We start from the raw sequence: 16,313 nt of genomic DNA on the forward strand, positions 1-16,313 counted from the left end.
CCTGGTCACCTGTGCGTGGAACCTCAGCCCTAGGGGAGCCCACACCCTCCTTCTCCCTCGTGAGCTCTCGGCCTGCTCCTCTCCGTCCTGTCACCCTGGGACAGGGAAGCAGGCCCACGGCTGGACCTACTTGCTCAGGGTCAGGGTGTGGTGGCAGCCCAGCCCTGCCCATGGCGCGTGAGAGAACAGAACCCAGAGCGCGCTCCTCGGAGTCACCAGGTGCCTGCTTCGGTGATTCCAGTGACCGTCCCGCCCAGCCCAGGGAAGCGGTCCACATTCACAGTGGACCGCCCTGCAGTCTCGCCCACGGAGAAGCTGCCGGGAATAGGGAGCTAGAGCGCGTCACAAAGTTGAGGCTTGCCACCCGTGCCAGGTGGCCCATGCCTGCAGAATCGTGCAATCCCAGCCACACGCCAGAGGGAGCGTGGAAGACGCCCGTGCCGCTCCATTCAGTGTCACAAGTCAGCCCAGCCGCAAAACATTCATCAAAGGCTAGAACACCATCTTTCCCTTCACGTAGCCTCCTTGGCAGGTGCTGGCCGGCTGGGCACCCTGGAGCCCACCGGGGCCGAGAGCGCCTCCTGGATGCTGTCCTTGCAGGTGTTCTGAAACTGTGTTCACTGACATACCAGCCGTCCTGGCTCGAAGCTTCCTGCAGTGGCCAGAGGACAGGTTGAAGGCAACTCGGCCAGGGCAGCGATACACAGGATGGGTGGGAGGACGCCTCTGACCGTGCTGCCTCTGTGGACTGCCCTCGCCTCCCGCTTCTCCTCAGCTCCTCTGTGCGCATCCTGAAAGCTCCAGGCCAGGTCTGCGTGGCCTGGGGGCAGGGGGGCTAGATGATGGGGGTCTTGGCTTTGGGGGGACAGCCTTTCTCTTCAGCAGCCTTGGCTTCACCACCCTCAGGACCCTAGCCCTGGCCAGGCTCTGATGTGTCCTCAGAGAGGCCTGAGCAAAGCCAGCTCCAGGCCTGGCACTCGCCTCGCCCCTCTTGTCTCCGCGTCTGCTCCGGAGAGCGTGTGCCAGCCGGGCTCCTCGCGGCTCTCCTGCTCCCCGAGCTGGCCTCACCGAGGAGCCCCCGCCCGGCCTCTGCGGAGGGCAGGCTGCGTCCTCAGCGCCCCTGCCCCTTGCCGTGCCCTGCTCCTCTGGCTGCTGGCTCTCTGCCCCTCCAGCTCTGGGTTCACGTCCTCACACCGGGCTCTTGATGAGGACGAGGCGCCAGCAGCCCGTTGGGCATCCGGGTTCCTCCCCCGAGGCTCGCCCTCTCCTGTCCTGCCCTGTCCTGGGGCCATGCTGCTCCCTCTCCTTCTGTGCTCTGTTGGACCACAGCAAAAAGAGCCAAAAGTTAGCAAGAATCTGAAGTAGAGAGTTCGGGTAGTTGCTGAACTCAAAATGAATTTAACCCCTGACACGGAATATACTTCTGGACACCAACGGCTATGAATGCCTTGGAGCTGTGTTTAGCAGAACTAACAATTCCTGTGTTTCCTGCTTCCCTTGAGAATCAGGTGTTAAAACCTTAGAGGCCTATTAAAAACCAGGGGGCCCAGCTTGCTAGCCCGGGAGTGCCCACGAGGAAGCTGTGTGAACAGGCGGCATCTTCCAGCCTCTCGCAGAGTCAGGCCTCAGCACGCTCATTGGCCTTTGCCCCCCATGGCCAGTAGTCCCAAAGCGGGTGGCGGGCATTCCAGGAAACGGGGCGCTTGCTTGCAGCCTCTGTGAGTCTGAGGCCGTCCTGTCAGGAGAGGCCATGGGCAGGCAGTGACTGCCGCCTCTGAGAGCAGACAGGCTGCTCCTCACCTGGAAAACAGCTAGAGCCCTTGGGGCCAGCGGGCGTGCGGCTGCTCTCCAGGGACAGGACGCTTACAGGGGCTCCACCAGGCATAGAGCTGCGTTTGTCTGAAGAGAGTTTTAACTTGCCTTCTCCTCTGTCCTCGTTGCAGATGGCTCCAACTCGTGAGATAACCCACGAGATTACTGGCTTCCTCGACCAGACCCTGTACAGATGGGATCATCTTTGCACCGCAGCCCCTGCGTCGAGAAAACTGGCCAGCGAGCTCCTCACAGAGCTGCGCGGGCAAGTCTAGCACAGGCCCATTGGAGATGTCGTGGCCATGCAGGGGCCTGGGGTTGCCAGGGCCATGAACGAAATGAGGAGGCTGCTTCTTAGGGCTCCAAGTTTGTAGTATGAGTACCCTCTCTGAGCTGTCAGGATGAGCCAAGAACATCTTGGCAAGTTCTAGTGGTACATATTTTACACGTTGAGAAGACAGGTGCTGTAGCCCAAACCTAGATTTAGTCACTAGTGGCTGGCTTATGCCTCCAGATTCCCTGTGCCTGCCCAGCCCAGGACGCCCATTACAGAATCACTGAAGAAGGGCTGGCTGGAGAGCATTTCCCATGCCAACCAAGATGCACAACTATTATGTGAATGTGTCAAAGTCTTTGGACCCAGAAATTGGTCATGAACTACTGATCAATTTAGACAGGAACTTAGCCCTTTTCCACAGACCTTTTCCAGAAGTCAGGTGATTGTTACTGGTATTTCTTTTAATCCACAGGGATTTGAGATAAAGCCCCATTCTCTTTCTTCCCTAAGAAAGTCTTCATTCAGGAGGGTCAGGACCCCTGGAGTTTCCCTTGGCGCCCCCCGAGCAGGCCCAGGGGAAGCAGAGCCCACCCGCCCAGGGGCAGGTGTGGTGCAGGGCCGCTGCTCACCGGGGCTGCGTGCTGGCCCTGCTGTGGACGGCACCACTGCCCAGCGGGGAATAGCCGGTCTGGTGCTGGCTTTTCCTGCTCTCTATTTGCTGAACACTGACTGCCACCAAAAGAATTGATATCACCTCAAAGACGGCTGAGAGAGGAGGGTCCAGGATGCGTTCCAGAAACATCGGAAGAGGTTATGTATCAGTTGTCTTGTGAAGGGAAATGGGAATCAGAAATTTCTAATAAAAGCGGTGGCCCGGAGGTTAACATTTATTTCACGTCCGTTGGAGATACCTTCCCCCCTCAGGTCCCTTCTTCGCTTGCGTTGGTGGTTTGCTCTCTTGTGCATATTCCGTTTGTCGGGTGAGTCAGACCCTCCTTGTGTCCCCTTTGACTTCCGTATTAGTAATCCCCACAGCCCCTCAGTGCTGGCTCCTGTTTGAGGTGTGAGTAAAGTTTTGTCGCATTAGAGGTTGAGCCTTTAGGGGAATTACTTGTTTCAGTTTATGGATCCACCTGAAGATCTGGAAAATTCCAAGAACTTTTGACCTGAGCCTTCCTTTTGAGAAGCGTTACGCCGTGGAAGGCGTACTGTTAAAATACTTTCGTCACAGCTGCCGCCGCGTTACCTTCACCTGCTTTGCTTGGAGGTGAACACGCCGCCTCTGCTGATTTGTGCCGGAAGCTGTGGTCAGCCCCTGCCGCCATGAGGGAGGGGCCTTTGGTGGCGGGAGTGAAGTGGAAGGGCGCGCCCTGGGGAGTCAGACAACCAGACAATCAGACAGTGAGACGCGCGGGGCTGCGGCCCCTCGGCCGCCTTCACGCTGAACCTCATGGCGAGCCTGGGGACAAGACGCTGTCCCCGCTGGGCCAGCTGCGCCCCGGAGGAGGAGGCCTTCCCGCCCTCACCCTCCCTCAGCCCGTCTGCAGTGTCCCGCCGCCTCCACGGAGCGCCCGGGCTCCCGGGGACCCCCTAGGACTGGGATCAAGGAGGACAGAGCCCAAAACTATAGGGAGAAAAGCCGTGACTGACCGCCCGCTCATACAAAGCTGAGGTCATTCACTGGGACTCTGTGATGTTTGTGCAACTTGTTCGCTTTTTAAAATTAATTTGTCTTAAATTTTTGCATTCTAAATAAAACGTCAGTTGCATCTAATTTTGCATTCATTAGATATTATCGCCTTTATCAGGAAAAGCTTCCTTCCACTCTGCAAAGACCCCGAGGGCTCTGCCCCTGGAAAGCCCCAGTTGCGGCTTATCCTTTGGGCCTGAGAATCTTGCCACCAGATGCCTACAAACTGGGGTCCCACTGCCAGGAAGAAGGGCGAGTGACTGTAGGGGCAGTCAGCAGGGGCTGCTGAGACCAATGAAACGCCTCGGACGTAGGTGTTCTTTTCTGTAGCCAGACTTCACCGTTACCGTTTCGTGCACGCGCAGTCGTCCTCTCTGCGCGCTTCCTGCGTCTCGGGACCGCGCGGCGCCCCCGGGTCGCCCTCTGCTCCCGACGCCTCGCGGCCGCGCGGGCACCGGGCCGGGGCGCGTTCCCGAGACGCCCCCTGGTCGGGACTCCGGCCTGCGGCTGCTGCTGGCCCTTCTCCACCCGGCCCCGTTCCTCGCTGGTGGGTCAAGAGTGCTGGGGCAAAAATGGGAGCGCATCCAGGGGACGGGAGAAAGCCATGCTTCTTGTCGACGAGGACTCGTCAAGAACAGGGACTCGCAAGGGGGAAGCCGCCGTCCCGGGCGGACCGCGCGCCGCGAGGAGGAGGGAGGAGGGAGGAGGGAGGAGGGAGGAGGAGGGAGGAGGAGGAGGGAGGAGGAGGAGGAGGAGGGAGGAGGAGGAGGAGGAGGAGGAGGAGGAGCGAAGACCCCCGCGTCCCCGGCCTCCTCTCGCACCGCTTGTCAGCCCGTCAGCAGCCCCCCGCCGCCAGGGGTGCTGGAATGCGTGTCTTCCCTCTGCTTGACGCTGGATTGAACACGGATTTCGTGGACTTCATCCAACAATTCTAAGTTATCACCACCAACCGTATTACTCATAAAGAAGCAAAATGAGGCAAAATAAAGACGTGTATGTCTTAAAGCCGCCTTCTAAAATCCAGTTCCACCGTTTACACTGTGGGTCCAATTCATGCCCCTCATACACAGACTGGTGACAAGGAAGCTTATAGTGCAGGACTCCCCCCTTCCCAGTCCTGACGTCGCGCACCTCCCTGCGCTGGGTGCTCAGGGCAGGGACCTCTATACTTCGACGCTGGAAGTTTCACACGTCTTAACTTGTCTGTGGCGGCAGTGTCATGAATCAACGCTGAAAATCTTACTGGCCTCTGATGTTCCTCACATTATGATGAATCCATGTGTATCAGCCAGGATTCTCGGTCGCAAGCAACAGAAATGGACACAATGTTGAAAGTAAAAGGGAATTGTCCAAAGGGTGTTTGAGAGCCGGCAGATGGCCAGGCAGACAAGGCTGAGCGCTGGCCAGCCGGCAGCAGTGGCCACAGCCTGGCTGCAGAGTGGCCTGAGAGGAGACCCAGTGCGTCCTGAAGCCTGCAGCTCAGCACCCCTGGCCCTCTGGTGCCTCACCTGCCACCCCCAGCAGGGGGACAGGCCCCTGTGCCCCACTCTCGGAAGCGCTGGTCAGAGCCCTGGCTGGCGCACCTGACTCGGAGAGCCCAGGTCCCCTGCCTGCCCTTAAGCCATAAGGGGAGCTGGAAAAGCAAGTGTCTGACTTGTTTTGCTTCTAGGACCTACACCTTGGACACCACCAATGGTATCGCCCTCTTGCAGGAAGGGGTCAGAGCCCAGGCAGCTGAAGGAAAGAAAATACATCCACAGCACTATATATCATCTATTCTTAAGAAGACTCTTCTAGAGCAGCTGAGACGGTTGTGTCCCCTGAAACAGCCCAACGCTCAGCAATAAAGAAAACTAGAGGCGGGCCCGTGGCAGAAGGCCTACGTCTGGGTTTCTCGAACGTGGTGCTGGTAACAGTGTGGCTGCCTTAGGCTCTGTGGGGGGCTGCCGTGTGCTTCCTACGGTGGTTAGCACCATCCTGGCCTCTCCCCCGGAGGCCGGCTGAGTAGTGACAATCAGAACTGTCTCCAGACATTGCCAAGTGTCTCCCAGAGGAAACCCCCCCCCACCCAAGTTGAGACCTACTGCTCTAACTGGTGGTTCTTTCCTTCTGGAAAGACATCCTGGATAGAAACACTAACTGCTACAGAGACATAAATTAGACTCAATAGGATCCTCACAAGAGAACTAGATGGTCTGATTCCAAAGTTCGTATAGAAAAATAAATATTTAAGAACAGCCAGGAAAATTCTGGAAGTGAAGGGGAGTGGAGGAGAATGAAGTGTGCTGTGTGTTTGCACATATTCTAAAGCCCAAGTCATTACAAAGGTTTGGTGGGACCCAAGATGGGGAGCACGAGGAGACTGTCCCTGCCAGGCCGAGCGCGCTCGGAACTCCTCTGACTGGTCTGGGCAGCACCTAACCTGTCGCTCACCCCGCAACCTTGGCGGACAGAACATTCTGGAACTTAGCCCGAGAGCTAGTCCCTGCTCAACCTCGACCCCTTCCTGGTGGGTGCCTCCACCTTGTGAACCCTCATTCCACTGGGCTTTCACCTGCCATCTCTGCAGAAGGCCACACCCCTCTCCTGGATCACGGACCTGAGTGTCCCACTGCCCGTCCAGCATCTCCGTGACCATCTCAAATTAACACGTGCAGATTCCACTAGCCCCACCCCACCCCCAAACCCAGTCTTCTGGGTCAGTTGACGGTAACTCTGGCCCAACTCCATGGTTATTCTTGATTCCCCTCTTTCTCGCACCCTCGTGTCCAGCCCATCAGGACCTTCTTGAATCTGACCGTTTCCTGCCCTCTGCTCTCTGACACCATCATCTGCCCGGTGTCCCTGCTCCCACCCTTGCTCTGCTTCGAGCAGTGTCATGGCGATCCCTTTCCAGTGTCATCATCTCACACCAGTGTCCAAAGCCCCCCTCTTCGCCCAGGAAAATCCAGCATTCTTAAAGTGGCTTTCAAGGCCCTACACAATCTGGACCCCTTCTGTTCTCTGACTTTATCTCCTAATATTCTCTACTATCCCTTCACTCACCTACCCTACCTGTTCCAGCCACCTGGGCCCCCTGGCAGTCACTCACACACAGTGCAACCCCAGGGCCTTTGCATGGGCTGTCCTGAACCCTCCAGACAAGCAGGCCAGCTCTCTCACCTGCTTACATGTCACTGCCTCCATGTGGCCTCCTTGACCACCCCAATGACAATGCCACCCCATATTCTCCTCCCCTCACTGTGCACTACCTTGACTTTTGTCCCCAACAGCCAATACCATCTAGACACTAGGTCATCTACTTATGTCTTATGTTTCGTCTTCACTGACAGGCTCCACTCCCAGTCCCTGCAGTAGTGCCGGGCGCACAGCAGGAGCCCAGTGAACACCTGCTGAGTCACCTGTGCAGAGATTTAGCCCATGATAAAGGCATTTCCATCAACAGGGAACGATGGTGCTGAGCAATCGAGTCGAATCTCTACTTCTTAGAGGAAAACGACCATGACAAATAAAAGGCCCAGCCCTCTGTCTTTATTGAATGTCAGCACCTAGACGTTTGTTCTCCGGGGCTGTGGTTTCCTGCGGCACAAAGAGGAGGAGGAGGGCCGAGGGTGGTAGGAAGGCTGCCGCTCCGGGAGGGGGTCTGTTACTCCGAGAGCCGGAACGTGTGCATGAAACCAGCACTTCCTCCTCCAGAGGCAGGAAGAATGTTCACGTCTTTCATTCAGAGCTTCCCGCTCATCTTTGCTTTGCAGACTTTGACAGGAAGCCTGCCCCGCCCCCCACCCGAGTCGCTGCCTGGGCCGCGCAGGTTCAAAGGCTCTGGGCCTGGGCCTCTGGGGAGGAGAGACTGTTTCTGGGCACGAGGGGGAGGCACCGAGGCACCAACCGCAGCCGCGCAGACTTCCAAGAATCCTCCACTTTCGGCCCTTAGGCCACGAAGAAAACCTTTTCTGTGCAGACACAAAACCCAGAAATCAAAGAAAAAAAGATGGATAAAACTGACCATACAGAGATAAAAAACAAAACAAACAAACCTAAATACAAATAACAAATTGGGGAAAAATATTTGCAAACTAGTTTTCTAACTTACAAAGCTCTTCTACAAATCAGTAAGAAAAATGCCACAATCCACGAGATTGATGGGCCGGGGACACAGATACTGCACACAATTAACAGAAAGAGAAAGACAAATGGGTTTGAAAAGGCTTTAAAATATTTAACACAGCTCACAAGAAATGCAGATTCATACAGTTATTCTTCCGTATCGGGTTGGAAAAGACAGGAGCGGCCAAGGCACTCTGCCCGAGAGAGGTCAAGGGGTCAGATATTAACATGGAGATTTGCACATCCTGGCGCCAGCTGTGTCCCAGGGGCCCCATGCGGTCCAGCACCTTCACTTGTGGATGAACCCCCACAAGAAGGGAGGCAGGAACCTGGGGAGCTGTCTGTCCGCCAGTGTCCACGGCAGCATTGTTCACAACGGCCAGAAGGCAGAGCGGCCCAAACGTCCATCGACAGGTGCTGGGACAAACGGAGTGTGGTCCGTCCACACAGAGGGCTGCTCCTGCGGAAGTTCTGACGTGCTGCAACATGGGGGAACTTGGAGGTATTTTGCTAAGTGAAATAAGCCAGACAGAAAAAGACAAGCATTGTGTGAGTGCATTCCTGTGAGGTACCTGGGGGAGTCAAATGCACAGAGACAGAAGTAGAGTGGTGGCTGCCCGGGGCTGGGGGAGCGGATGGGGTTATTGTCTAGAGGGGACAGCGTTTCACTTCCGGACGATGAAAAAGTTCTGGAGATGAACGGTGGCGGTGGCTGCACAACCATGTAAATGTACTTAATGCCACTGAACACTTGAAAAAGGTTAAAATAGTAAATTTTATGTTATCTATATTTTACCACAATAAAAACATTAAGTAAAGTTTTTAAAAAATTCTATATCCTTTTATCCAGTAACAGCCCCGTTCTTCAGAGCCACCTCCCCCCATTGCCGGTTGCCCGGGTCCACCGTGAGCAGGTCCGGGAAGCCCCACGGACACACTGGCGCCTGTGCGCGTGGGGGGCCCAGGCACTCGCGGCAGCACTGTGTCCAAAAGCTGCCCCTGGAGACAGCCCAGTGTTCATCGGGAGGGGGCTGACGAAGTGACTTAAGGAAATAAACAAATGGAGCAGCAGAGGCCTCTACAGTTGACACCAGGCCCTGCTTATCAGGGTTTCACGTAAATTCATGCCTTTGATTCTCACACCCACCTAATAAATTTATCTATGGTTTATAGATGAGGAAACTGAAGCCCAGAAAGGTTCTGCAGACGACAGCTCACAGGGCTGGGACCTGAGCAGAGGAACCTACGGACTGCGCACTGTGCCTCTCGAGGCCGGGATGTTCCGACAATGGAGACATCAAAATAGAGGCAAAGTATGTGCCAATCGTGAAACATTCTGCCACACAGAAGAATCACTGTGTACTCTGTTTCCATCTGAGCACGACGCAGGGTGTGGACATGCGTTTGCTGGAGCGCATCCTTAGAGTCTCTGCTGCGGCAGAGACGGGTCAGTCTCCTAACAGGGACGAGTTTGGAGAAGGGACCAGGACAACAGGGGGAGGAACACTTACTTTTTGCTTACAAATTGTTTATATTTGTTTCCGTGTTTGATGTATGCACAACCAGAAGCTCAAATCATCAATACACAAGGGAAGGTTCATCTGTCTGTCCCGAGAGAGGCTCACTCTTAAACCAGGCCGTGAGGGTCAGGCGGCCCCGGGCCAGCTGTCGCTTTAACAGGAGACGTCTTTGCTGGCGCTCCTTGCATTTGTCAGCATGGTGGCATTTTTATAGCCTGTTCACAGGACCTAGGTTGTGGCATCAGACATAGAGTTTTCTAGAAAAAGACGACTTGCTCATTATGGTTGGATCCAGGCACCCTGACACAGAGGGAAGATGGCCTGAGCGCCCCCAGATGGAGCAGTTTGTGGGCCGTGACCCACTTCCCAAATGTCAGTCTGTCATCTGCCCAGCCTCTGGGATCACTAATAACCACCTTCCTGCTCTGTGGGACGGCCTGCTCCACCCCCACGTGCCCTGAAGCCACAGTTCCTGCAGTTCCCTCTTCCCTGATACATTTAATGTATTAAAGCAGATAAAATCATAAAGCGACAATTTCTTGCCCTTAAATTATGTCCTTTCTTTACAACCCAACATAAATGCACGCTTGTACTGTACCATCGGCAAACAGTGTAATTGGCTTTTATCTACCTATCTAGTCATTTCTGTCTCCATAATTCTCATTTTTCTTGAGCCTCTCTGCTTAGACATAACTGAAGCGAAGCCTGGGAGACTTAAATCAGGCAGTCAGAAGGTGAAACCGAGGCACCGGGGCAAGCGTGCCAGGGCCCTAGGCGGGGGCGCCGCCTCTACGCCTCCCTCTCAGATCTTTCCAAGATCCTCACCAGTCTTAGGACACACACTTCTGCTTTCAAGGCCTGTTCTGCCAGACCTCGTGGGACAAGGGAGAACTATCAGAGCAGGAAAGAACTTTCTGGAACTCAGGACTCTGGGCAGTGCAGCGAGGGCCCAACCGCGGGCAGCTTCAGCACCTCCTGCCCCCCGACAGGCACGAACCCTCCCGGGCTGGGCTTCACAATGGGAGCAGTCCCCAAAGGGAGCTGCAGGCACAAGAGGGCTGAAGAGAGCAGACGCCACACCACGCGCCCTGTCGCCTCTGCTTCCCACCAAAGCAGCAGAGGCGCTTCTGGGAGTGGGGATGGTGGCCACATCCCGTGAGCCCCTGGGCTCTGCTCCCCAGGCGGCGGGCGTCCTGCTGAGGGCTGTGCCTCCAAGGTCAGGGGAGGCCAGGGCCCAGCAGCCGGCACAGGCGGGGCCCGGCAGGGCGAGGGAGGGCCCTGGACAGGTCTTTGGAGCAGTCGTCCTGTCTCCCCACCCAGGCCTTTGGGCTGAGCAGCTGAAGCGCTGAGCTTGTTTTGTCTCCAGCAGCACTTGGCAGGGGCCAGATTCGTTTTATGGGAGCTGTCTGGAGGAGATGGAAGCGTGTGCTCAGAGAGGCCTTTTCTGCATTTCTGCATTCTGCTTTGTCTTCCCAAACACACACACAAAACCATGGGTTTCTGGTGCTACACCAGCCCCCTTTCCCAGGCCCAGCCCCCACAGTGGGCTCCTTTGGCTGCTCCTCCCATGAGGGCTGGGTTTGCCTTTGCTCCCATGCACTGATGCCAGGGTGCCCGGATGTCTGGCCACGGTCCAGGCAGGTGATCCGCAGCCCCGGCTGGCCCTGGGCACGTGGTAGTTTTACGGTGGCTTCCTTCCGCCCCTGGCTTGGCTGATGGCCTCCTCCCCTTTTTTCACCCCCTTTCTCTAGTCATCGAACTGGAACAGAAATGCCTTATTAGCAGATCCATCTCCCGGATGGCACCAGAGGGTGGGAAAAGATCAATAAAACCTCCCTGAATGGCCCTCCCCCCTTGTAAACCTCAGGGCCCAGCCAGGGAGGGCCAGGTCATTGTCCTCCAGGACAGTGGCCTGGGGGTTGAGCTCATGCCCTCTTCCTTGAGCCTGGTCACTGGGCACTGCCCGGCAGGTCCAGGCACCCCTCTCCACCCCCAGCTCCCTGGCTTCAGCCCCCAGCTCCCCACCCGACCTCGGACCGAGGCTCCAGAAGTCTAGGCTTGGGTTTGCCACCGTCTCGGGACCCCTGTATGGAGTCTTTGCCATGGCCGGGCCCGGCCCACAGGGCCCCCACCCTCTCTGTGCACCCCGAGGTGGTTCACGGCGCAGGTGCCCTGGGGAAGGGGCGCTCCAAAGGATCGCTGAAGCCCCAAGTCACTGCACTTCCCCCTGCCAGGGGCCGCACCCCTCCCTGCCTTCTCCAGTGTGGGCTGTGGCAGGCCCTCTGCCCAGGGAGTCCGGCAGCCGAGGCCATGGGCCTGGGGCACCCAAGTTCTGTCTGCAGGACACGTGCTGGGAGGGACCGGCTCCCTTCGCAGGGCAGGTCTGCGCCTGACATGGGGATGCTCTCTCACAGTCCTCCTCCCCCGGGGCGGCTCCACTGGAAGACGAGGTGGTGGTAGGCCTGAACAGAAGGCTCTAGAACAACTGGCCCTTGACCACAGACACACAGCTTTTGCTTTTAGACACCCAGTGGGCTGCAGTTGCTGTTGGTGAGGCTGAGCACGGCGGAGGCCACTGCTGTGTGGGCAGATGCACGGGGGCCCCGGCCTCCTCAGGCCTTGGGGCTTTGCTGCATGTACATGCTGGACCAAGCAGCTCAGGGGAGAAAGCCAGAATGCACCAGAAACGGCTGCTTGGAACTCATGAGAGCTCTGCTCTGCATGCTAAAGGACAGGTTACTGTTTCTGGTTTCTATACTTGGGGCACAGGGTGCTGCCTGTGAATGTGACATCTCTGTACCTCGTTTCAGATGGAGACTATCATTTCAGTGTTCTGGTTTGAAATTCCAATAAAAATAAATGCTTTAGGGGCTGGCCTGGTGGCATAGTGGTTAAGTTCACATGCTCTGCTTTAGCAGCCCAGAGTTCACGGGTTTGGATCCTGGGTGCGGACCTACACTGCTCATCAGCCATGCTGTGGTGGCATCCCACATACAAAATAGAGGACGATGGGCACAGAAGTTAGCTCAGGGCCAATCTTCCTCAACAAAAAAAGCATATATACATAAAAAAAAGATGTCTTAAAACTGTATAATCCTAAACTAGAGGCCAAGCAGAAGTGAGAGTCTTTTTTGCTCTTCCCTGTCCCCCCACCCAACTCCACTTCCTGCTGTGACTGGCAGAGCTCCAGGTCCTGTGGGGGGAGCTGAATGGGCAGCAAGGACTCCTGGGGTGCCCTCACACCCCCTCTTCATGAAGCTCAGCCCCTCAGCCTACCCTGGGTGGAAGGGAGCAGGTGCTGCCCCAGGTTGCCAGGTGGTGACGGCTGGGCCCAGGCAGGCCAAGTGCAGGGCCACGTACCTGGGGGACATCAGAGGACTGGCCGCCCAAGGTCTGCCCACAGGTTGACCCTGGCCTGTTCCCATATGCACTGAAAAGCCGAGGTGACCTTGGGAGAAGACGTACTCTTGTCCCCAGTCAGCCCTGCTCTGCGAAGGCACAGGGTCTGCTCACTAAGGGAGGAGGAACGCTGCCACTTCCAGAGCCTTTGTTCTCCAAGGAGGGCAGCTGTTTGGCAACTAACCGATCCACGGCTCCGAGGACAGGGCTGCGTCCTGCCACCGCTTCTGTGCTGCCACCCCGCTAGGGGTGCAGTCCTGCCCTCTGCCAGTGCCCTGAGTCCTTGGAGGGCTCTGCGGGCCTGAGGCCTGGCCGGGGGTGCCTCACTGGGAGCAGCATCGTCGTGGGAGCCACACAGCACCCCCATGGCTGACGGCCTCCTGATGGCTGGTGAGCGCCCCACTGGCACACAGCTTAGGAAGGCACCACAGGCAGAGGAGCTGGGCATCTGCTTTCACTAGACCGGGGGACGACGGCCACCATGGGCCTTCCTGCCCTCCTGGCCCCTCGGCCCAGTGGAGGCTTCGCCTTGCTGGTAAATGGGCTCCTCCTATCGGGTCACCGGCACACGCCACAGCATGACGTTTAGGTGGAGGACGGACGGCACATGCGACCGTGGTCCCCTAAGGTTCAGACCGCACAGCCCAGGCATGCAGCGGGCTGTCCCACCCAGGTGCGTGCAGTGCTCTCTGTGACGCTCGCACGACGCAGAAGCCGCCTACGGAGGCGCTTCTTGGCACGTCTGCCCATCACAGAGCGAGGCAAGACGGTCCTTCGGCTCAGCCTGGAGGGCAGCTCGCACCGTCTCCTGCTCAACCTGGGAACCGTGACGGGATGGGGGCCCCTGAAGCCAGAAACGTGCTCCTCTAGGGGCAGCAGGGCTCAGAAACTGTGCCACTAAGAAAGTGCACCAGTCTCCCATGAGGTCTTGGTGATGTCCCCAAGGTGACTTAACCGTAGCGGGTTCAAGTTTCCATGCTTTCCAAAGCAGGTGTCCCCTGGCCCGCCCTTGCAGCATGCTGGGCAGGAGCGTGGGCCTCTCCAAACCAGCCTGGCTGCGTGACAAGACAGGGGTCCGTGAATTTGCTCCGGACCAATGTCCACACCGAGAGCTGAGAGGTACTGTGGTGGGGAGGAAGACTCCAAGCCACGTGGAGCCACGTTCAAATCCTGTCACTTGGTATGTGACCCTGGGGACAGAATTACATCTGCCCAGGCCTGATCCACAGCGGGCACTCGGGAAGGGCAGCGGCACAGCCCTGTCCTGGGCCTGGACAGGCGCCCGCCCGCACCCAGGCAGCTCCGGGACGGGACGGGAGAGCAGCTGGCGGGGCCGCGGTGCCTAGTGCCCCAGCCCCTCCCCACCCGGGGCTGCCACAGTTACAAACAGGGAGCTTTAAAAAAAAAAAAAAAAAGAAGAATTATTTTAAAAATACAGAGTTCTAGTCTTAGATCTCTGTCTTCAAACTGACTGGAGGCCACTCTGGAATCCGGCGGCCTGTGCCAGGTCCTGGCCACGGGCTCCTCCCCCACATGCTCTCAAGTCCTCTCAACGCCGCAGGGGCAGCCAGGAGTCCCCACTCTCAGGGCCGTCGACGCTCCAAGAAGTGGGTGACGGGGTGTGGCTGGCGGGCGGACAGAAGCCCTAGCAGAGGCCTGCTCGCTCTCCCCCGCTCCTCCCCCAGGGGACAGCGCCCGGCGCAGGCAGAGCTCCCGCAGGACGGGCCAAGGGGCGTCAGTTCTGATGACCCTTCCAGCACTGACCACTGCCTGCTGGCCACAGCCATGGTCAGAGCGGCTGCATGACTCACGGGATCACGGGAGCAAGAGCAGCAGCCATCCTTGGGCAAAATCCCACACATGTGGCCGCTCGGCTCTGCCTCAGTGGTTTCTAAAGACGACAAAGAATGGCTTTAACGTTATGGAAAAACAAGACCAAACCAAACCACTGGGCCAGCTGGTGGCCCACAGCACGTGAGGAGGTGCTGAGGGTTGACTGCATGCAGGTGGGCAGGCGGGCACTGCCTGGGCCCCGGGCCCCTTCCTGCCCTGCCTCACAGAGGCCAAACACACTCACACCGACCACAAGGGAAAAGCATGTATTTCGTCTTCACAGAAAGCAGTGTTCTTATCTTTAGTCAAATTTAAACATCAAATTGTGATCTTCCTACCAATATGGTAAACAAAGCACGCGCAATCATATGCAGGGCACACGTACAGCAAACAGCAAATCCCTAGGAAACCTTCTAGAACGACAGCCACTGCCAGACCATCCTGAAGACCAAGAGCTTCTAAGGCAGGGAGCTGTTGAAGCCAGGCGCCCCCCACACAGGTCAGACGTGGCCCGGAGGGCGGTGGCCTGGCCAGGGCACACAGGTGGCCCGGCCCGCCCAGGGCTGCGCTGACCCCCGCGGCCTCGCCAGCATGTCCAACCATCCCCGACTCTGGACACAACTGGGAAGCTTCGTTTTTTGGGTTTTTTTTCAAACTTCAAGTACCTGGTGGGAAAGAAAGGCGACACCACCCCAGACTGCCAGGGCGCCGAGCTGGGTGCCAGTGAGGGCAGAGCACCTCGCCCCGCGCCCTCCTGGACAGCCCCTCTCCCCAGCCTACAGGACGCAGAGGAGCCAACGCAGAGAACGCCCTTTCTCACGCGACTTCTTTCTTTTTTTAAACAGTATTAAATTCAGAAGCAAACAGGAAAACAAAAATACTAATCATTACATTTTATTATTAATAAATCCTAGATTTTTATCCTGTACACCTTTATGAAAATCTACTAAAATTCTGGAAAAATCTAAATAATGGACATATCAAAATAATTGCACAGAATCCCTCTGAAATGACCCAGAGGAGGTGTTCACTGGTCCCAGTACATACGAACTCTGTGACCTTCGGAAGCAGAGAAACAGCACTGCAGCCACATGCTGAGGGGATCAGTGCAGAACGGTGAGCAGGTTTCAGTGCGCCCATGTCCCCAGGCGTCCATGTGACAGAGCTGCCTCGAGCCCACAGAAGAGCCACAGCCCGCACTCGGCATCCCGGGGCCGGAGGCCATGGACGAGAGGAGGCGCCTTTCTCCTGAGCTCTGCTGGGAACAGCCCCTGGAAAGAGAAGCACCAAGACGTGGCCCCTGCTGTCGGCTGATGGCCTCAGCAGCCCCATAATCCTTCCTTTGATGTCCAGGGTCAACGGATCCTGGGCCCACCAGGGCCAGGAGTAGATGTATGAAAGAGAATCTGGCTGTGATCTTTCCTGCAAAGGAAACAGCAAGAAAATTTACTGCCCAGTCACAACGGAGGAATTCTGCCAAATGAGTCCCTCTGGGACCTGTGCTCCCTGCTTTGGAGAGAGGACCCCGCAAAGTGTGGAGGACGGGTGAGGCCCGGCCTCATGGCCTGAAGAGCAGATTTTAAGTTGAGCTGTGTGCACTCTCTTGGCTCACACACGGCTCTGAAAGGCAGCGGCGGGGACCGAGGCTTCATCCACAGACAGAGCCCAGGAAGAG

General features: G+C 57.0%; 2 protein-coding genes across 34 annotated transcripts in view; one reads left to right on the forward strand and one right to left on the reverse strand.

Moving 5' to 3' along the window:
* FANCC (FA complementation group C) overlaps positions 1–2,967 on the forward strand; it is a 244,063-nt gene extending 241,096 nt beyond the window's left edge. For all 11 annotated transcript variants that reach the window (XM_070589942.1, XM_070589952.1, XM_070589943.1 and 8 more), the window contains one exon: positions 1,944–2,967. In XM_070589942.1, coding sequence (XP_070446043.1) covers positions 1,944–2,087 — 144 coding nt within the window. In that variant the 3' untranslated portion in view covers positions 2,088–2,967. The remainder of the gene's footprint in view (positions 1–1,943) is intronic.
* AOPEP (aminopeptidase O (putative)) overlaps positions 1–16,313 on the reverse strand; it is a 376,610-nt gene that overhangs the window by 27,337 nt on the left and 332,960 nt on the right. For 6 of the 23 annotated variants that reach the window (XR_011531429.1, XM_070589935.1, XM_070589937.1 and 3 more), the window contains one exon: positions 15,517–15,909. The exons of 5 other annotated variants lie outside the window; for them this stretch is intronic. Coding sequence is in view for 7 of the 18 variants with exons in the window: in XM_070589935.1 (XP_070446036.1) it covers positions 15,766–15,909 (144 nt within the window). In the remaining 11 variants the exon portion in view is untranslated. Of the gene's footprint in view, positions 1–7,288; positions 8,397–15,516; positions 16,061–16,313 lie in introns of those variants that run through there. 12 more of the 23 variants (XM_070589938.1, XM_070589930.1, XM_070589920.1 and 9 more) reach the window with 5 other exon arrangements.

Source organism: Equus przewalskii, chromosome 22 (genome assembly GCF_037783145.1).
Source record: "Equus przewalskii isolate Varuska chromosome 22, EquPr2, whole genome shotgun sequence".
NCBI classification, from domain to species: domain Eukaryota; kingdom Metazoa; phylum Chordata; class Mammalia; order Perissodactyla; family Equidae; genus Equus; species Equus przewalskii.